This window comes from Achroia grisella, unplaced genomic scaffold, assembly GCF_030625045.1.
Source record: "Achroia grisella isolate CSIRO2021 unplaced genomic scaffold, CSIRO_AGI_Agris_v1 utg551, whole genome shotgun sequence".
Lineage (NCBI taxonomy): Eukaryota > Metazoa > Arthropoda > Insecta > Lepidoptera > Pyralidae > Achroia > Achroia grisella.
This window is the reverse complement of record NW_026712935.1, coordinates 191,134-206,688: the sequence shown is the minus strand read 5'-3', so window position 1 is coordinate 206,688 and position 15,555 is coordinate 191,134. Positions and strand designations below refer to the sequence as shown.

Sequence of the window (15,555 nt, the reverse complement as noted above, 5' to 3'; positions counted from 1 at the left end):
AATACGAATCATTAGAACATATAATAGATAATAAGAAATCATTTGATACTAATAATTTCCAGATGTTGAATTTATTCGTCGCCGTCATTATGGATAATTTTGACTACCTGACGAGGGACTCATCCATCCTCGGAGCTCATCATCTTGATGAATTTGTTAGAATATGGGCTGAATATGATCCAAATGCAACGTAAGTTGTACTATATTGGTATACATTTGGTACGATTAATAATGAATAATTTTACGTGCACATTATATTCACAATGAAATTACTGAATTTTTATTTTAGGGGAAAGATTCATTATGCAGAAATGTACGATATGTTGAAAAATATGGAGCCACCGCTGGGGTTTGGCCATAAATGTCCAAATAGACTAGCCTTTAAGAAATTAATTAGAATGAATATGCCGCTAGACGACAACGGAAGAGTTAATTTTACAACAACACTATTTGCCTTAATTCGGGAAGACCTGAACATCAAGATGAGATCTGGTAAGATATCATTTCTTTTAGATATAATTATAAAATATGTATTTGTATTATTAAATTTTTAGTTATGCATAAATAGGAGTTTTAGAATAAATATGACATACGGTTTATATGTATAAATATTAAATAGTGGTCATAATTGCTCAAAAAAATATATGAATTCTACAGCCGAGGAAATGGACCAAGCAGATGAAGAATTGAGAGAAACAATCACCCACATATGGCCTCTGCAAGCGAAGAAGATGTTAGATTTGTTGGTGCCTCGAAACGATGTACTAAATACTGGAAAATTGACCGTTGGGAAGATATATGCGAGCTATCTAATTATGGAGAACTGGAAAACGTCAAGGTTTGGCCGAGATAAACCACAAAACGTTTCGGTAAGTAAACTGCTTAATCTAATATTTTATACATTTGAATTTAATATAATACATATTTTTATTATTAATGTAGACATAAATGAAGCCAGAGTAAATACGTGTGGCTTTTGCCTATTGTATATAATATACGTAAATTTTTGCAATTTTGAGCCAAATGTAACTTTTACTTGGGTAGGTATACTACACCTTTACAAGTAGTGTTTGTTGATGGCCCCTATAAATCCTCACATTAGATTATAACTTTGAGACATTATAGTTAGTGAAATAGATTTGGTTGTGTTGTCTACTTGTGGATGTATTGTTGTGTATAATGACAATCCATTGCATTACTGAATTGCCATGTCTATTGTGTCCTCGATGACCTAATATTGGCTCCCTTGTGAACGTACAAGTCATAAACAGTACAACAATACAGCGTCACTCTAGTTGAAATCGACTCTTACGAGTCGACTACATTGGTGGTTTACTTTTCAGGCATTCAACGAGAATAGCCCTACGGCCATTCAGCCGGTAGTATTAAATATTTTACGGATCGACTTTGATACTTTTTTCTTGCACTGTTCTAGATATTTTTTGTTTTATCATGAACTTCTTCTCGCATCGTGTTTAAATGACTCATATTTAACTCCAAACATAACAAAATAAAGCAAACGCGATAACCAATATAAATGCTGTGGTCTATAATAAAGCTTTCATAAAACAATCAATTAAACCGACGTAGATTAGAAAATTATAAAAATTTATTAGATTTAGCATATCATGACGCACTTGATGTAATTAGTTTGGGCAAAATTGTGCGTGTCGAGCACACTTTTGCCGGAGTCAAGTGTCCGTCAGGGCTTTGTAAACCACGATATAGTGACCTGTCCTATAGTTGCAAAATTGTTAGTAGACCAGTTTGTCCATGTTGAACAGTTTGATTGGTTTGTCTAGTAGCATTAGTAAGTCCTACTGTAGTTTTGTTTGTCTGTCCGAAATGTGTCGTCTCTACTTTCCCTTGTCTCGCTCTGTTCTAGACAGTACCTCCACTTAGCATTCAGTAGTTCCTTTCCAGAGGTCTATGTATCATATTCATTCTATTCTTGAGAATTGGTGCATGATTTTTATTAACATTATTATGTGAAACTTATATTTTATTTAAAATTAAATTATGGCTTTCTGGTTGTGAAAAACATGTTTGATTTGATTACATTTTGGCTCAATAAATACCTATACCATTTAGAAGCCTGTCATAAAAATACAATTGAATGCTTACTTGCTACGCTCTTATTTGCATATCATATTTATATCATAGTATCTATTATATATTAAGGTTTGAAAATTAATCTGTCATGATACTCAAATCTGCGCATGCTGGAGAACAAGATATACATAAAGTTCCTACTCGTATATTGTTTTGGTTATTTGTAATAAAATTTAAAAACTTTTATAATCTTGTTAATAAATTCCTATATCTGCCTCTGGCTTCAATCTTGCACACAATTTTATATATACGCACAGGTTTAATTTATTATCAAAATGCTTTGTAATTTACAGCTCGTATACCTACATAAAACAGATACCATTGTGTCTACATGTATCCTTCAATACAGAACATATATCACTGACATGCCATTCTACGACTAATCCGAATTATTTTCTCAGATATATCTAGCCGAATTCAACTTCACTTCATTCTATACTACCTTAACCCTTAGGATTATGTCCATTTGTTGGATTTCTACTCACACATTACAGACACACACAAACCTAAAAACACAATTGAATAAAGAACTCCAGCATGGACATGATGTATGGGATGTTTGCGCAAACTCATGTAGGCTTTAGCCATTAGCGATTGCGTCCACTTGGACAATGTGTGACATGAGCATGCGCAAGTGTGCGTGTGTGTGGGTGGGTGCGTGACGTGGGGTGCGTGGTGCAGAAGGCGTCCTTCTTTAACTGCTTCCTGGACGTGGCGGCGGGGCTGGGCCCCGGCTCGCGCACCGGTTCGCTCAGCCACGAGCCGCCCGCCGGCGCCGCCGCCGCCACCGAGGGCCATGCCGATGACCCGCACATGCTAACCAACTTCGCACGCCGGAATACCAGAAGGTCACTCAAGTTAGTATTCATTTATTATTTTATTCATTAGCTGTCTTTACACGTACACGCGTAGCTTTTTAATAATTAATTATCAATGCAAAATGTATGGTCATAAAAAAATAAAATCTCTGGAATAAAAAATGAAATTTTAAAAGAAAGTCAAACGACTTGACTCCTTTGTGCAAAGGAGTAATTACAAAAAAATTGTCCAGTGTAAATGCAATCGCGCACAGTTGCGCGCGCTGACTTTCCTGTGCTAAATCGCGCATGAAAAAATATGTAGTGTAAAGACACCTATTACTAGTGGCGATCGCAACATCGTCCGTGTTTATATTTGTAGACGCCATTTAATGGTATATAGTGAATGTACATAATAGTGAAATTACAGTAATAATAAACTATTTCTACAACGCCATCTTTTATTTTATTAATAAATTAATTACTAAAGAATTTCTTGATTTCCGCTTTAAGAGTATTCTATATTATAGCCTATTGAATTGATTGAAGTGATGGCAAATTAATATTTTGCTCAAATATATGGATCGGAAAAAAAGGCACGGTATGACACCTATACCATCTCATACAGTGGAGTAGTGAATACCGAAAACAGTAGCATCTTTTATGCGATCTCAGTCCTGAGGACTCAGATAAAGTACCAGTCACTTAATAAATAGCTATAATCATTTTTTATATCTTAACACGACTTGTAGTTGCTATATGACAGAAATAAGTCATACATTAGGTAATCGGCATCCGACTTGATCCAAAATTATAGGTAAAAATGTCATCAAAATTAACAATGTTTATGTTTATTGTTTCAGGAACAACAAAAAGGTGAATACTGTGCGTGTGATAGGATGTCCAACCATCATTTTAAAACCCAATCAGTCTATCATGGTAGCCATTGTCAAGTGCAGTCGATGTTTACACTAATATCTCACTCGCATACAAAATTACCCACCAAAATTACCTATTCGGCCTTTTACAAATAGCATTTTGGGATCCCATTGTTATGCTATTTGGAAAAGTTGAAATGTACCTATCAGGCGACCATTGGATATCATAATGCGGGTTGAAATGTTGTCATTGTATTTGCTAATTGGGTGTACCCTCATATAGCGATCACATCGATGCATTTCTCCATTTGTCATAGATACATAGTCGATGTTGTATATAAATATTGGGCGCTTTGTTTGATTGTAACAAAATAAAGATGCTCATAGGTTTTGTTCGTTGTCAATAGTAATTGATTAATAGGTGATTGTTGTTAACATAACCTTTTATAAAAAAAATAATTTAAGGCATTAGGCCCAGTTAGTGTTGTTCAACTGAGTTGTATGTGTTGTACCTAAATAATATATTAATGGTTAATATTTTAAAGTTTGCAGATGGTTATTGATGTTTAGGTAAACACTTATGTATTCTAGGAACATGTAATTTCTATTTGATAGTGTAGAAATATCCTCAGCTATTATTATGTACTAGACTTAGGTTAGTGAATGATATTACATTAGGTTAAATTATTTATTAGGTTCGATAACTAATTATTAATTTTAACAAAATTAGACCGAGCACTATCACAATTCATACATAAACATACTAACAAAACAGTCATAAATACAACGTACCTATATATCTAACATGACACCTATACATTTTCTTACCCTACCGATTACTTTTATATATAGAAAGTAACTACTGCATGTGACTACTTACTAATATACAAACAAATAGCATGCCAATATATATACATATTAATAGTAAACATATAGATAACCATGAGATAATCGGTAAGTACCATATAATTATAAGCATAGCACAAGCACGGTTTGTTGCATGCAATTTCAAATTGTACGTCGCACCAATCTACGTGCATGTTATTTCATATTAATAAAATAAAATTTTGTAAATATGGGACAGCAGAATGATTTAATTACATCATATATAAATATTGAAATTTTACGATAAATACAGATAACTAATCAGTTGGCCTTGTAGGTAACGGAACTACAAGGCTCCCAGCATGCCTCAATGGAGTCTTTGGACGAGGGACGGTTACAGCCTCACGCGTACCAAAATGGTCACCATGGAAGATCATCTAGTTTAAGGTAATGACAACTCCATTATATATATTCTCGCACATTTTTGTTACATTTTAGTTTGTGTTATTTTCGGTTTTATTTTATTTTGTAGTGCCGTCGACGAAGCGATTGATCTGAAAGTAATCGTAGTGAGAAATGGTATGTTCACCAAGCACGCCATTGTTATAATGACTGCCCACTAACTGTGTTCGACTTAGGACTAACCTTCCCTTTACTTAATTCCATTATTTAACCTCTGTTGCATGAATCGTGACACGCATGGTTACGGGTTGTCTACCAAACGTTATGATAAAAAATATATTAATTTCCAGACGAACGCCGAGTCCAAGAAGACGACATTACGGAGACTTCCACCACGACATCGGCTTTTCGGACACTGTCAGTAACGTCGTTGAAATAGTCAAGCACGAACACCACAGACACGGGCGAACGCATCGTGCGCCCCATCACTATCACCCACATGGTAGGTGCAACCTCCTATTTAGCTGAAATCGCTAAAATACATTTTACTCTTAAGAGAACGAGTTCAAAGTGAACATGTGAATCTGCTGGTACCTAAGTTTATCCATACCAGGTCATGTAGCTATTTATATTCATACATATGTTAATTCATTATATTTAATATATGTCCACGTATTAGCAGATTTACTAATCGCTAGCTTCATGCTGTTGCTAACTTATAAATCCTGTAGGCCTAATTATTTCCAACAATTTCATAATTTATAAAATTCGTTTAGTCTTCATAATAAGCTAAATGCCTCTAATTTATTATTATCTATATATTATATTATTTCAATCCTATAGTAGTATTTATTCATATTGAAATTTATAACGTGAACATACCTACTATTTTATTTAGCTTCAATCAATCAAAACAGTTTTGCAAACATTTTTCTTCTCATGAAGGTACTCTGAAAGTTTTGTGAGAAGATGGGAAGTCTAGCTTACAAGTAGTTGTAGATATTCATGTTTTAGTAGTTGTAGTTATAAGATACTCGAGAGCAATGCAATTATGCTATAAATAACTAAGACCATGAAATTAGAAATAGATTGTAAATCCTAGCTATATGGAATATTTTCACAAAGTTAGTTTTGTAATCAATAGCTACGATTTAACTTGCTCATTCATACATTCATATAAATTGTTAGTAAGATCATTAATATTTTATAGCGTCAGGCCACATTGTTTTACATTTTAGATGTAAGTGCATTATAAACTGGCATTGAAATTCCAATAAAGTATAAGCCAAATTCAACTGTGAATCTTTACGAAATTGGCCTCACTGTGAATAATCTATTTAAATTTTTAATGAAACTGATATTAATTTGCCTGCTGCATGCTAAAAGGTTTGGTGCCCAGTTAAAATACAATTCTGCTCTTATTTGCACATACCAAATGCTTCATTCATGGGCTCCTCAAGAAACAGAGGTGTCTGACAAACGCATGCACTTCAGCAAAATCATTCGAATCATGCAGCATGCAAAAAGCTTAATGACTTTATATTTTACCTTAAGTATTTCTGCAGTAGACGGCAATAATAACATGATGAACACTGTGTTTTATTATATTCTTATATTGTAATGAAAGTACTAAAATTATAATAATGTATTCACGTTCTATCTTGAGTATCATATTATATGTAGTCACTGGACACAATCATTCCCGAGAATCAAATATCCATTCCTTAATAATCCAATCCGTGTCCACAATAACCTTTACATTTGAACAGACACCCAAAACTTTTAGAGTCACCTTTGTGAGTAAGGGAAAAAAGGGTCGGTAATCCGACGGGCTAGGGTAAAGCGTGGTGGAAGGTACATGAAGGTATTCCTGACAGCAGGGAAGGAGTGGAGGTCGCCGCACCCTACGACCAGCCTGAGCCAGCCCTCGCGGTCGCCCAGCCCGCCACACCACACCTACGGTGAGATCCACTCGCCACACACCGCGCTCGCACACACCCTTACATATTGCCCAGTGCCATATGTAGCCAATTATCAGAAACTAAGTATAAGAAAGAGCGTGCACTGAATCCTCACTATTCACTATTGTTCAGTTCTTACTCTTCTTAACACAAACATTATATAATCAAGCATTCACTTTCTATACATTCTTAACACAAACGTTAGGAGTAAGCAGGTATTCTAATGTAACTAAACGAGTGATTAAAGGAAAACTATTTATTTATTATACGAATTACCTAAATCGAATATAATACTTATTGTAAAGCAAAGGGTCTAATCACATATGCAAATTGAAAACGTTATTGTTTTATAAATAACAAGTGTGCAATAATAAGACCTTTTGCTGATATCACCAAGTCATGTTCAAAATATTAACTATGACGCAATTCCGGTGAACGCTTTGCACGTATGTGGATGATTGTAAGCGAAGCGCGTAGAAGACGGACGTGAAGGAATATCTTATAAGAAAATTGTTTGCACATCTGTTTATTGTTAACCTTATATATTTTCATTGACCCCTGTTATTTTCTTTGATTTTGGTCATTCGATATTCCTGATAAATGTGATCATTGTTGTGGCATGTTTGCAAAAGAAGTGAGCCGTCGAATAGAACTTCTAGATTATTCAAAAAGCAGTTTGGGCACCGATAGGTGGAGACCGGGAACGAGACCGGGATCGAGAGCGGGACCGGGAGTGGCGGGAGTGGCGGGACCGGTCGTGGGAGCGGGAGGGCGGCAGGCGCGGCCGCGGCCGACAGCTGCCTCCCACGCCTACCAAGCCGTCCACGCTACAGGTTAAACAGCAGCCGCCGTTCACCAGAATCAGCCACAGCCCTTCGCACGTGAGCATATTATTAATAAATAATTTTGTACTTGACTTCAAATTGAAATTACAAATAATATATTCATGTACAAGATTTATTTTATATATACGAGTACTATAATGTAATATATGAATTTATAACGGCTCCGGTTGCCACTAGTAAGGACTGAGGTATCTTGCGATGTCATATCGCACCCTTCAAATCAGAACACGGCTTTAATTTGAAATACTGTCAGTTTGACGGCAGAAGAACAAGACACAGAGGTGATGACATAGAGTATCGGCACATATTAGCACATCGCTGTACCTCCGAAGATCGGGGATGTGCTAATATATAGTGCTATTTAAGAATACTACGCATCTATTCACAAAAATGCATTTAAGTAATTATTTCTATAAGTTGTTTTCATTTCTACCCATAAACATAACCGCAGTGTGAATTGTCCTGGGTTATCATTATAATATTAATTAGATATGTACCTGTCCTACGTATTTTATAGCTGAATTTCTAAATTCCAAACTTTGATAAATTCAATGTAATTCATTTTTAATTATTGTTGTTAAGTTTAAATAAACAAATAAAAAATTATTACAGTTATCGTTGAGGCATACGGTACGAGAACCCGTAGAGCCTCTACACGACGAGTACGAGTATGGCCGAGAAGTTGAAAGACTGATACACCGAGATTATAGATCTAGAGAAAGGTATAAATTATAAGAAATTTTGGTTAATTTATAGTTAATTTGATTGGGTCTACGTACTGGCCGTTATAGGTCGGAGCTACGTCGTAGCAAACCGTAGCGGCAATCGAACAAGTATAATATGCATAAACAGTTATCCGCCTGATTTATTGTTTTATACTAGTTAATTATCAACCTAATATTATATATGTGCCAGTTTGTCTGTTGTTTGTTACCTTTTCCATGAGCGAAATGGATATTAATAAAATTTTATGTAAAAGCAGATAATGAGTTTGTACTTTTTATTAATAAATGATAGCCTCTTCATCTTTTATTTGGAGAAGAGGTTGTTAGTAATGTTAGTATAATGGAGACTAATAACTTCTTTGCTAGCAATATTAATGTCAGTTAGATCTCCACACGATCCGTCCTAGGGCACATCGTGGTTAATCTTTCTACTACTTGTTAAAGTTGCTACGATGGGCAACTGATAACTAACCTGACTTTTTATGTTATCATCCTTCCCAAACCCGTTAGCGAAGCTAGTGCCAAAAACAGAAACAATACAATACACTAATAACAATAGAATCATGAGTCACCCGTCTGCGATATCGGTATCAGTGGACGATGGTAAGATAAACATGAGGTCAAGTCAATTAGCCCATTGTGATTAAATAACCTCTTGGTTATTTAAGACATAGGCACGATGGTTACCTGACATGATACATTACTAGCAATTGTGTAATTAGTCTCATTACTGATAATCGCGTTCCCCTCGAATTCATAATATTAGTATGGTACATTTCGGCATATGTGATTGCAAACGTGAATGCCGCAGACGCGGGCGAGGCTACGAGTCGGAGCGCGGCGGCGCGGCGGGTGGCGGCGCGGGCGTGGCGAGTGCGGCGCCTCTCAGTTACGAGGCGGCGCTGGCGATGGGCCGCGGCGGGGGCGGGGGCGGGGGTGGTGGCGGCGGGGGGTCGCGCGCGCTGCCGTCGCCGGCGCCGGCGCCGCGGCTGCCCAACGGGTACAAGCCGCGCGCGCGACACTCGGACTCGGACGAGGACGACTGGTGCTAGCGGCGCCGGCGCGCGCGCTCGCAACGGGACGTGCGCGCGCCGGCGCCCGCGCTCCCGCGCACCTTCTGACGCGCGCCCCGGCCCCGGCGGCCCCGGCGACCTCGTGCGGTGCTCGTGCTGGCGCGTGTGTACATACATAGACGACTCTCGTTGCTCACCGGTTTGGACCCTCGGGAGCGCTCCGGCCGCCGACGCCGGCCGCGGGGCCTCCGCGAGCTATATCCAAATTCTAGTATTTACAAACTTTTGGAAAATTTAATTTTTAATTCGCTAAAATTTTACTCCTTGATTTATATTACGGTTAAGGTAATCGAAGTATGAAACGGTGCCAGACGACTCGTTTCCGCTAGGATTTTTACATAAAATGAAATTATTAGTCTGTATCGTAAAGGTAAAATTTCTATATTAAATTTGCACTAAATAAAGTCTACGTTATATCGCCTGCCGAAACGGGGTGGGCGCGGGCCCGGCGGGGTTCACCCGGGCCCGCTCGATACCGTTTCATATTCGAGTTAGACGTTGGGAGAACACTAGCGATTCATCGTCAAACAAATTAATACTAGTATTGTATAAAATATTTACATAGCAAATAATTTTTACTTAGTTAATAATACTAAATAAATAATTAAACATTTTTTTATTGAATTTGCTGTCCTTCCCCCAAGTGCTTTATACCTACGTTATTTAAATACGATTAAACTAATAACTATGAATTGTATGTAAACTTCGAAAATATATTTCAGAATTAAAAGATTACCTTGAAATTGTTAAATCGTGTACCGATATTATTTATAAATATTTTGTCGCCTGGTTTTCATTAGTATGTACTATGCATAATAATATCACAAATATTGTAGATATAAAAATTCCATTCCAGTTGAGAGTATCTACATTGTTTGCGTGCGAGGATTTTTTAAATATATACCTCAAGTTGTAACTTTTAGAACGTAGTAAAAGAAAAAAAAAACATTGAAGCCAAAATTTCGGATATTTAATAAAACACTAATATTAATTAATTAACGAAACAAAATAGATACTCTCTAGTCAAAACTCTGTAATTGTAAGGTACTCTGACTGGCATATTAATATAAGTTTTAAATTAATTCCAATTAACAGTTTTATACCACTGCCCAAATAAAATAGAGTAAATGTTTTAAAAGATTTTGTTGTGTGTTGCGTGATAATAATAGGATGTTGTAGATTGAGACGGTGATAATAAACTGAGATTTGTTTTGTCTGTTATTCTGTCATAGGTATATACAAAATATTGCTGAAGTGTTCGAAGATACACACTTTTCAAAAACCAGAAATTCATATTAATGTACAAATACAAATAGATCAAATACCAATGGACAAAATATACCTAACTCGTAGCAAGTGCTACGGAAACAAGGAATTTGGGTATTTACCATAAGTGTGGTCAATAAACGTGCGTAAATTTAAATAACACTTTTGCTGATCTGACGCTTTGGTATTCCTTCCGATAGTATTCTCTGCATACAAAAAATGTATAAATAACCTTAATACAACCTTAATGGCTTTACCAGTCAATAGGCAGCGCTGAAATATAGAGATTATACACTTTTAAAGTGTTTAGTATGTGTTTAATCTAAAATTCAATATTATTAACTAATTGGTCCAGGTAATTGGACATTGTCTTAGTGAATGAGCAAACTGTTGCCAAATGTGTGAACTGTTAAACGAATGAAGAAAAATAGTCGTTAAGTTTTCTGAATTTTTGCAATATTTTGAGTAATTAACTTTTCATTCAGTAAGAAAAACCAAGTATTACAAAAAGAGAGCAGAGTAATGAAATCGGTTAAGTCGTTCAATTTATGTCGTGACGAAAAAAATCGTGAATTACTTAATTTTTATATTTAAATATAAATATTATTCACTGTATTAATTCTACTATTAATATGCCAGTAAAGAGAACAGATATTAGCAATTCATGTTCGTTATTTACCAGGCACAAAATTTGTTTGTTATATTGTACACTCGGCAACAGGATTGCGTAATGTGTGTTTGTAGGCAACGTAACGACCTCACAAAAGCAATATTAATATGTCCTTCATTACTTCCAAAGTAAATATTTAAATTGTATGAAATCTATATTAAAATATTTAAAGTGTATTACTGTTATTTAGAATAGTAGTGAAGCAATTCTGCTGAGGACTGTACATTGAAAAAAAAATTCACTACCGTTATACTTATAATATCACGCCACTATCATTAATAGAGACATGTTAGTTGTACCTGAACGCGAACGTTGTATTAACAACAATTCAAAAAGCAAACAAACAAAACGAATGAATGAAAATTGTTGAAATATCACAAGCTTAAAACAATACTGCATTAATTTAAAAAACATTTCTATTTTGGAACTATTCTTTATAGTGGATATTCCGAAATTAAATTTTTTTGCTAATGCAGTATAGTTTGCTAGTATTTGTAGCGTGTGATATATGATTTTATATCAACAAAGATTGCACATCCGATTAAGAATTAAATCGAATCCTATATTTATTAATATAAGATTAATACTCGAGTAAACGCTAACTATTATAAAAAACTGTAGCTGAACAGACATACCTACTAAGTTTATAAAATGTATTTTGCCAAAACAATAGCTAATCACTACAATGCTACAGATGACATTGTTAGATACATAATATAAATAATAAAAATGAATATTCAATTGAAATAGGTACTATTTGTGAGAATCCTCAAGCACTTGCACAAGATATCTCTCTACTTCCAAACATCAAGTTCATTACATAGTGTACAGCATGGGATGATTTCATGTTGGATGATATAATAATGATGGTATGAAATGTGTTCAATGACTGATTTGACATTTCCTCTGGAATTAGTACAAATCATACTCTTTACACGTTAAGTAGTCAAATGATAGTGTTGCTTTTTAGGTTAGGGGATATATTATACGAACTATTGATGGAAAACACCTAATACAATAATTAGATTATGCATTCAAATAAAAGCATTTATTGAAGCAATTGCATTTTGTATTATAATAAGAAAATCTAAAAACAATTTTGATACAACATTCGCTGTTCTGTGTAATATCGTTCCACACCATCTGATATGATTCGTTGCAAGGCATGATGTAGGTTACGTACGACACTTTAGTACGACAAAATTGTAAATACATAATTTTCTGTGATAACATGAGACATAATGAGTATATTATTATTAGAACTGTGTGATTGCATGGGGAAGCTGTTCATTTCTGTAAGACGCCGTGCATTTAGGAATAACCTGTTCGAGGCTTTGAAAAGTCTACCTGCCAACACTGGTAGTATATAGATGACGGTGTCGCCGTTATAATATAAAAACTGTTTATACTCGTAATTAATGGAAAGTAGCTTGAGTGGATAGTTCAAAATGAAATGTATTAATAAATTCGCACAAAAGCTACGTATATGTCGTACTGAAAATGGCAATGTTTCTCACGATTTGAATATAATACCTACCACTACCAGGGTCGTTTAGTACATTAGTCTGAAGTTTTTCCTAGACACGCGGCAGTCGAAGTAGATCCCTTTAGTCGGATATTATTCCTCTCATAATACTTTGATTGTTGTTGTTCGTTGCGAGGGGCGGGAGCTGGTTGTATAGCTTTTATATTTTACCTCTGTTATAGTTATTAGTACAAATTATTCTATATGCTGAATGCGGCCTTGTGGACTACGTGCAGATCGTCCACAGGCAAACGCATATTATTACATTAAACGTCATTCTGTTTACTGTAACGTGAGATAATTTTCAAAAAATTTGATATTATTAATGTTATAATTACATACAATGCTAATCTAGTCGTAATAAAACATTGTTTTTTTAATAAAAAAAATAATAAAGTGTTCGCGAAGGAGTGTCCCACAAATGTATCTTGTTGCCCTCGATCTCAGAGTGTTAGATTTCTTCTATTGTAGGTTTATTATTTATCGATATTGACTCATGAAAAATATTTATATTGTTATCGTATAGACACGTATGTCGATATTTTCGTTCTGTCATTTGTAATTGGGGTGTTAGCATGGTACATGTAGCCGATGGACTTTCCATGACTGAGTGGTATAGTTCAAAGTGCGTCCCGCTTTAGTGTTTGTGACTCCCTCGTATATATTACGATGTTTCACTAACATACGTGTTTAAGACGTGTAAATATTGTAAAATATTACGCGACCGTTGTGTAGAGGTCGCCTGCGAAAATGTCTAGTGATATGTTATTAGTTAATCTTAATGTTAGCTAGGTAATCTCGTCCCCAACTGTCCTTGAATTTAAGTTGGGTGTTTCACTGCCTTAAAGTAATAATGAGAATATTCGATGTAACAGTTAACTAATACAGATAAGTGGCGTTACAATTGTTCTTATAAGTATTTTTATCATGTCACATCACTTATTCTGACTATGCAAGTCAAAACGGAAATTTGTTTTTAATTCATAAAAAAAATTATTTATCAACATCAAATATAGTAACGACAGCAGCAATATGTAATAAAATTGTTAAATAATTAATATTACCTAATATAATCATTTATTGTCTGATCTCACTTCCTTATTTTGTAGATGTTCATGATTTTAAATCTTTCCACATTAGTGAAGTTTCATATGAAGAAACAAATTAGAATAGAGAAGTGAGATAACAATGTCTGTACCCAATATTGTCATGCCTGCCTTGTATCTGTGTAATCGCTTCACGACGATCATGTTTTATATTAAACGTTATTATATTATTATTATTATTGTATATTTAGCATAGAAAGTTCATCGGCGTCGAGAGAGCACCATAGTATGTTTTTTGGTACGTTCCAATAAATTTACAGGATAGTGCAATCCTATTGATATTGTACCTTAATAGGTATATTATTAATATAAAGAACCAAACATAAAATTAGAATTTAAGTAATTTATTATCCTAAAACTAAAAACTATACGCATGTTTTCACTATACCTACTGGTAAAATGGTTATGTACAATACGAAAGAGCTACTGTTTTATATATGAATTCTTGCTCGCCTGTAAAATTTTGCAGAATGAATCATATTATAAGATTGTATAATATGAATAAATGCAAAAAAGACATTTCCTCGACAACGTGTGTTCATTTAATGTGTATTTTTTTATGTTATTTCCGTTTAAAATATACGATGAGACAGTGAAAATACTAGCTGCATGCAGTATATAATGGATGTCACAGTATACTTTGTTATATATCCATTACGTTGTTCATGTCTATAGAGAGAGAGTTATTATTTTCCATAATGTGGATTATTAGCTTATTAAGTAATGCAAGGCACATAAAAACACTAGAAATATTGGTCGACAGGGATGGTACTGTCCATTAGTAAAATGAGATTAGGACACGTATTATTGAGATTTTTATTATTAAAAGAAATAGACACATGAGTTGTAATCAAGTAAACCTCAGTATTAATATACATGAAAATGAATAATTATACTAAAGGAAGTCAAATTAAGTTATCAATAACGACTTTGTCCTATATAAATCCTAATCATAGTAAAAAACATTTGTGTACCTACAATAGCAATAGATTCGTTTGATTAGTTTGACACTGGCAACAAGACAGCTGGCTTTTTACAACAACCTTTTCGTTTACACAATCGGCCTTAGTAGTCTAGGGGTATAGAATATTACTTCCGATGGTCGCAGGTTCGATTCCTAATATGACTAGAAATTTATATTCAAGAATATTATTGTCTACTTTCATCCGGGTGTTTTTTATACTATGCCTGTATTTTGTAAAAAAAACATTTTATGTATTTCTAATGGTTTTCTGGTACCCATAACACAAGCTCGGTTAGCTTGGGACTAGATGGCGCTTTGTAAATTGACCAGGGGTTAGTATTATTATTAAAAAATGCTTAAGAATAGAAACAGAACAACAAGGTAGATAAATACAATAATTTATTAT

At 34.7% G+C, this 15,555-nt stretch overlaps 1 protein-coding gene across 6 annotated transcripts in view; it reads left to right on the top strand.

Moving 5' to 3' along the window:
* Positions 1 to 9,597, top strand: part of LOC131848353 (voltage-dependent calcium channel type A subunit alpha-1) — a 33,384-nt gene extending 23,787 nt beyond the window's left edge. For 2 of the 6 annotated variants that reach the window (XM_059198173.1, XM_059198170.1), the window contains 10 exons: positions 63 to 190; positions 290 to 492; positions 658 to 869; positions 1,344 to 1,379; positions 4,950 to 5,059; positions 5,365 to 5,516; positions 6,895 to 6,975; positions 7,651 to 7,856; positions 8,433 to 8,542; positions 9,357 to 9,597. In XM_059198173.1, coding sequence (XP_059054156.1) covers positions 63 to 190; positions 290 to 492; positions 658 to 869; positions 1,344 to 1,379; positions 4,950 to 5,059; positions 5,365 to 5,516; positions 6,895 to 6,975; positions 7,651 to 7,856; positions 8,433 to 8,542; positions 9,357 to 9,597 — 1,479 coding nt within the window. Of the gene's footprint in view, positions 1 to 62; positions 191 to 289; positions 493 to 657; positions 870 to 1,343; positions 1,380 to 2,793; positions 2,970 to 3,772; positions 3,786 to 4,949; positions 5,060 to 5,364; positions 5,517 to 6,894; positions 6,976 to 7,650; positions 7,857 to 8,432; positions 8,543 to 9,356 lie in introns of all 6 variants that reach the window. The other 4 variants (XM_059198175.1, XM_059198171.1, XM_059198172.1 and 1 more) reach the window with 4 other exon arrangements.
* The last annotated feature ends 5,958 nt before the right edge of the window (positions 9,598 to 15,555 follow it).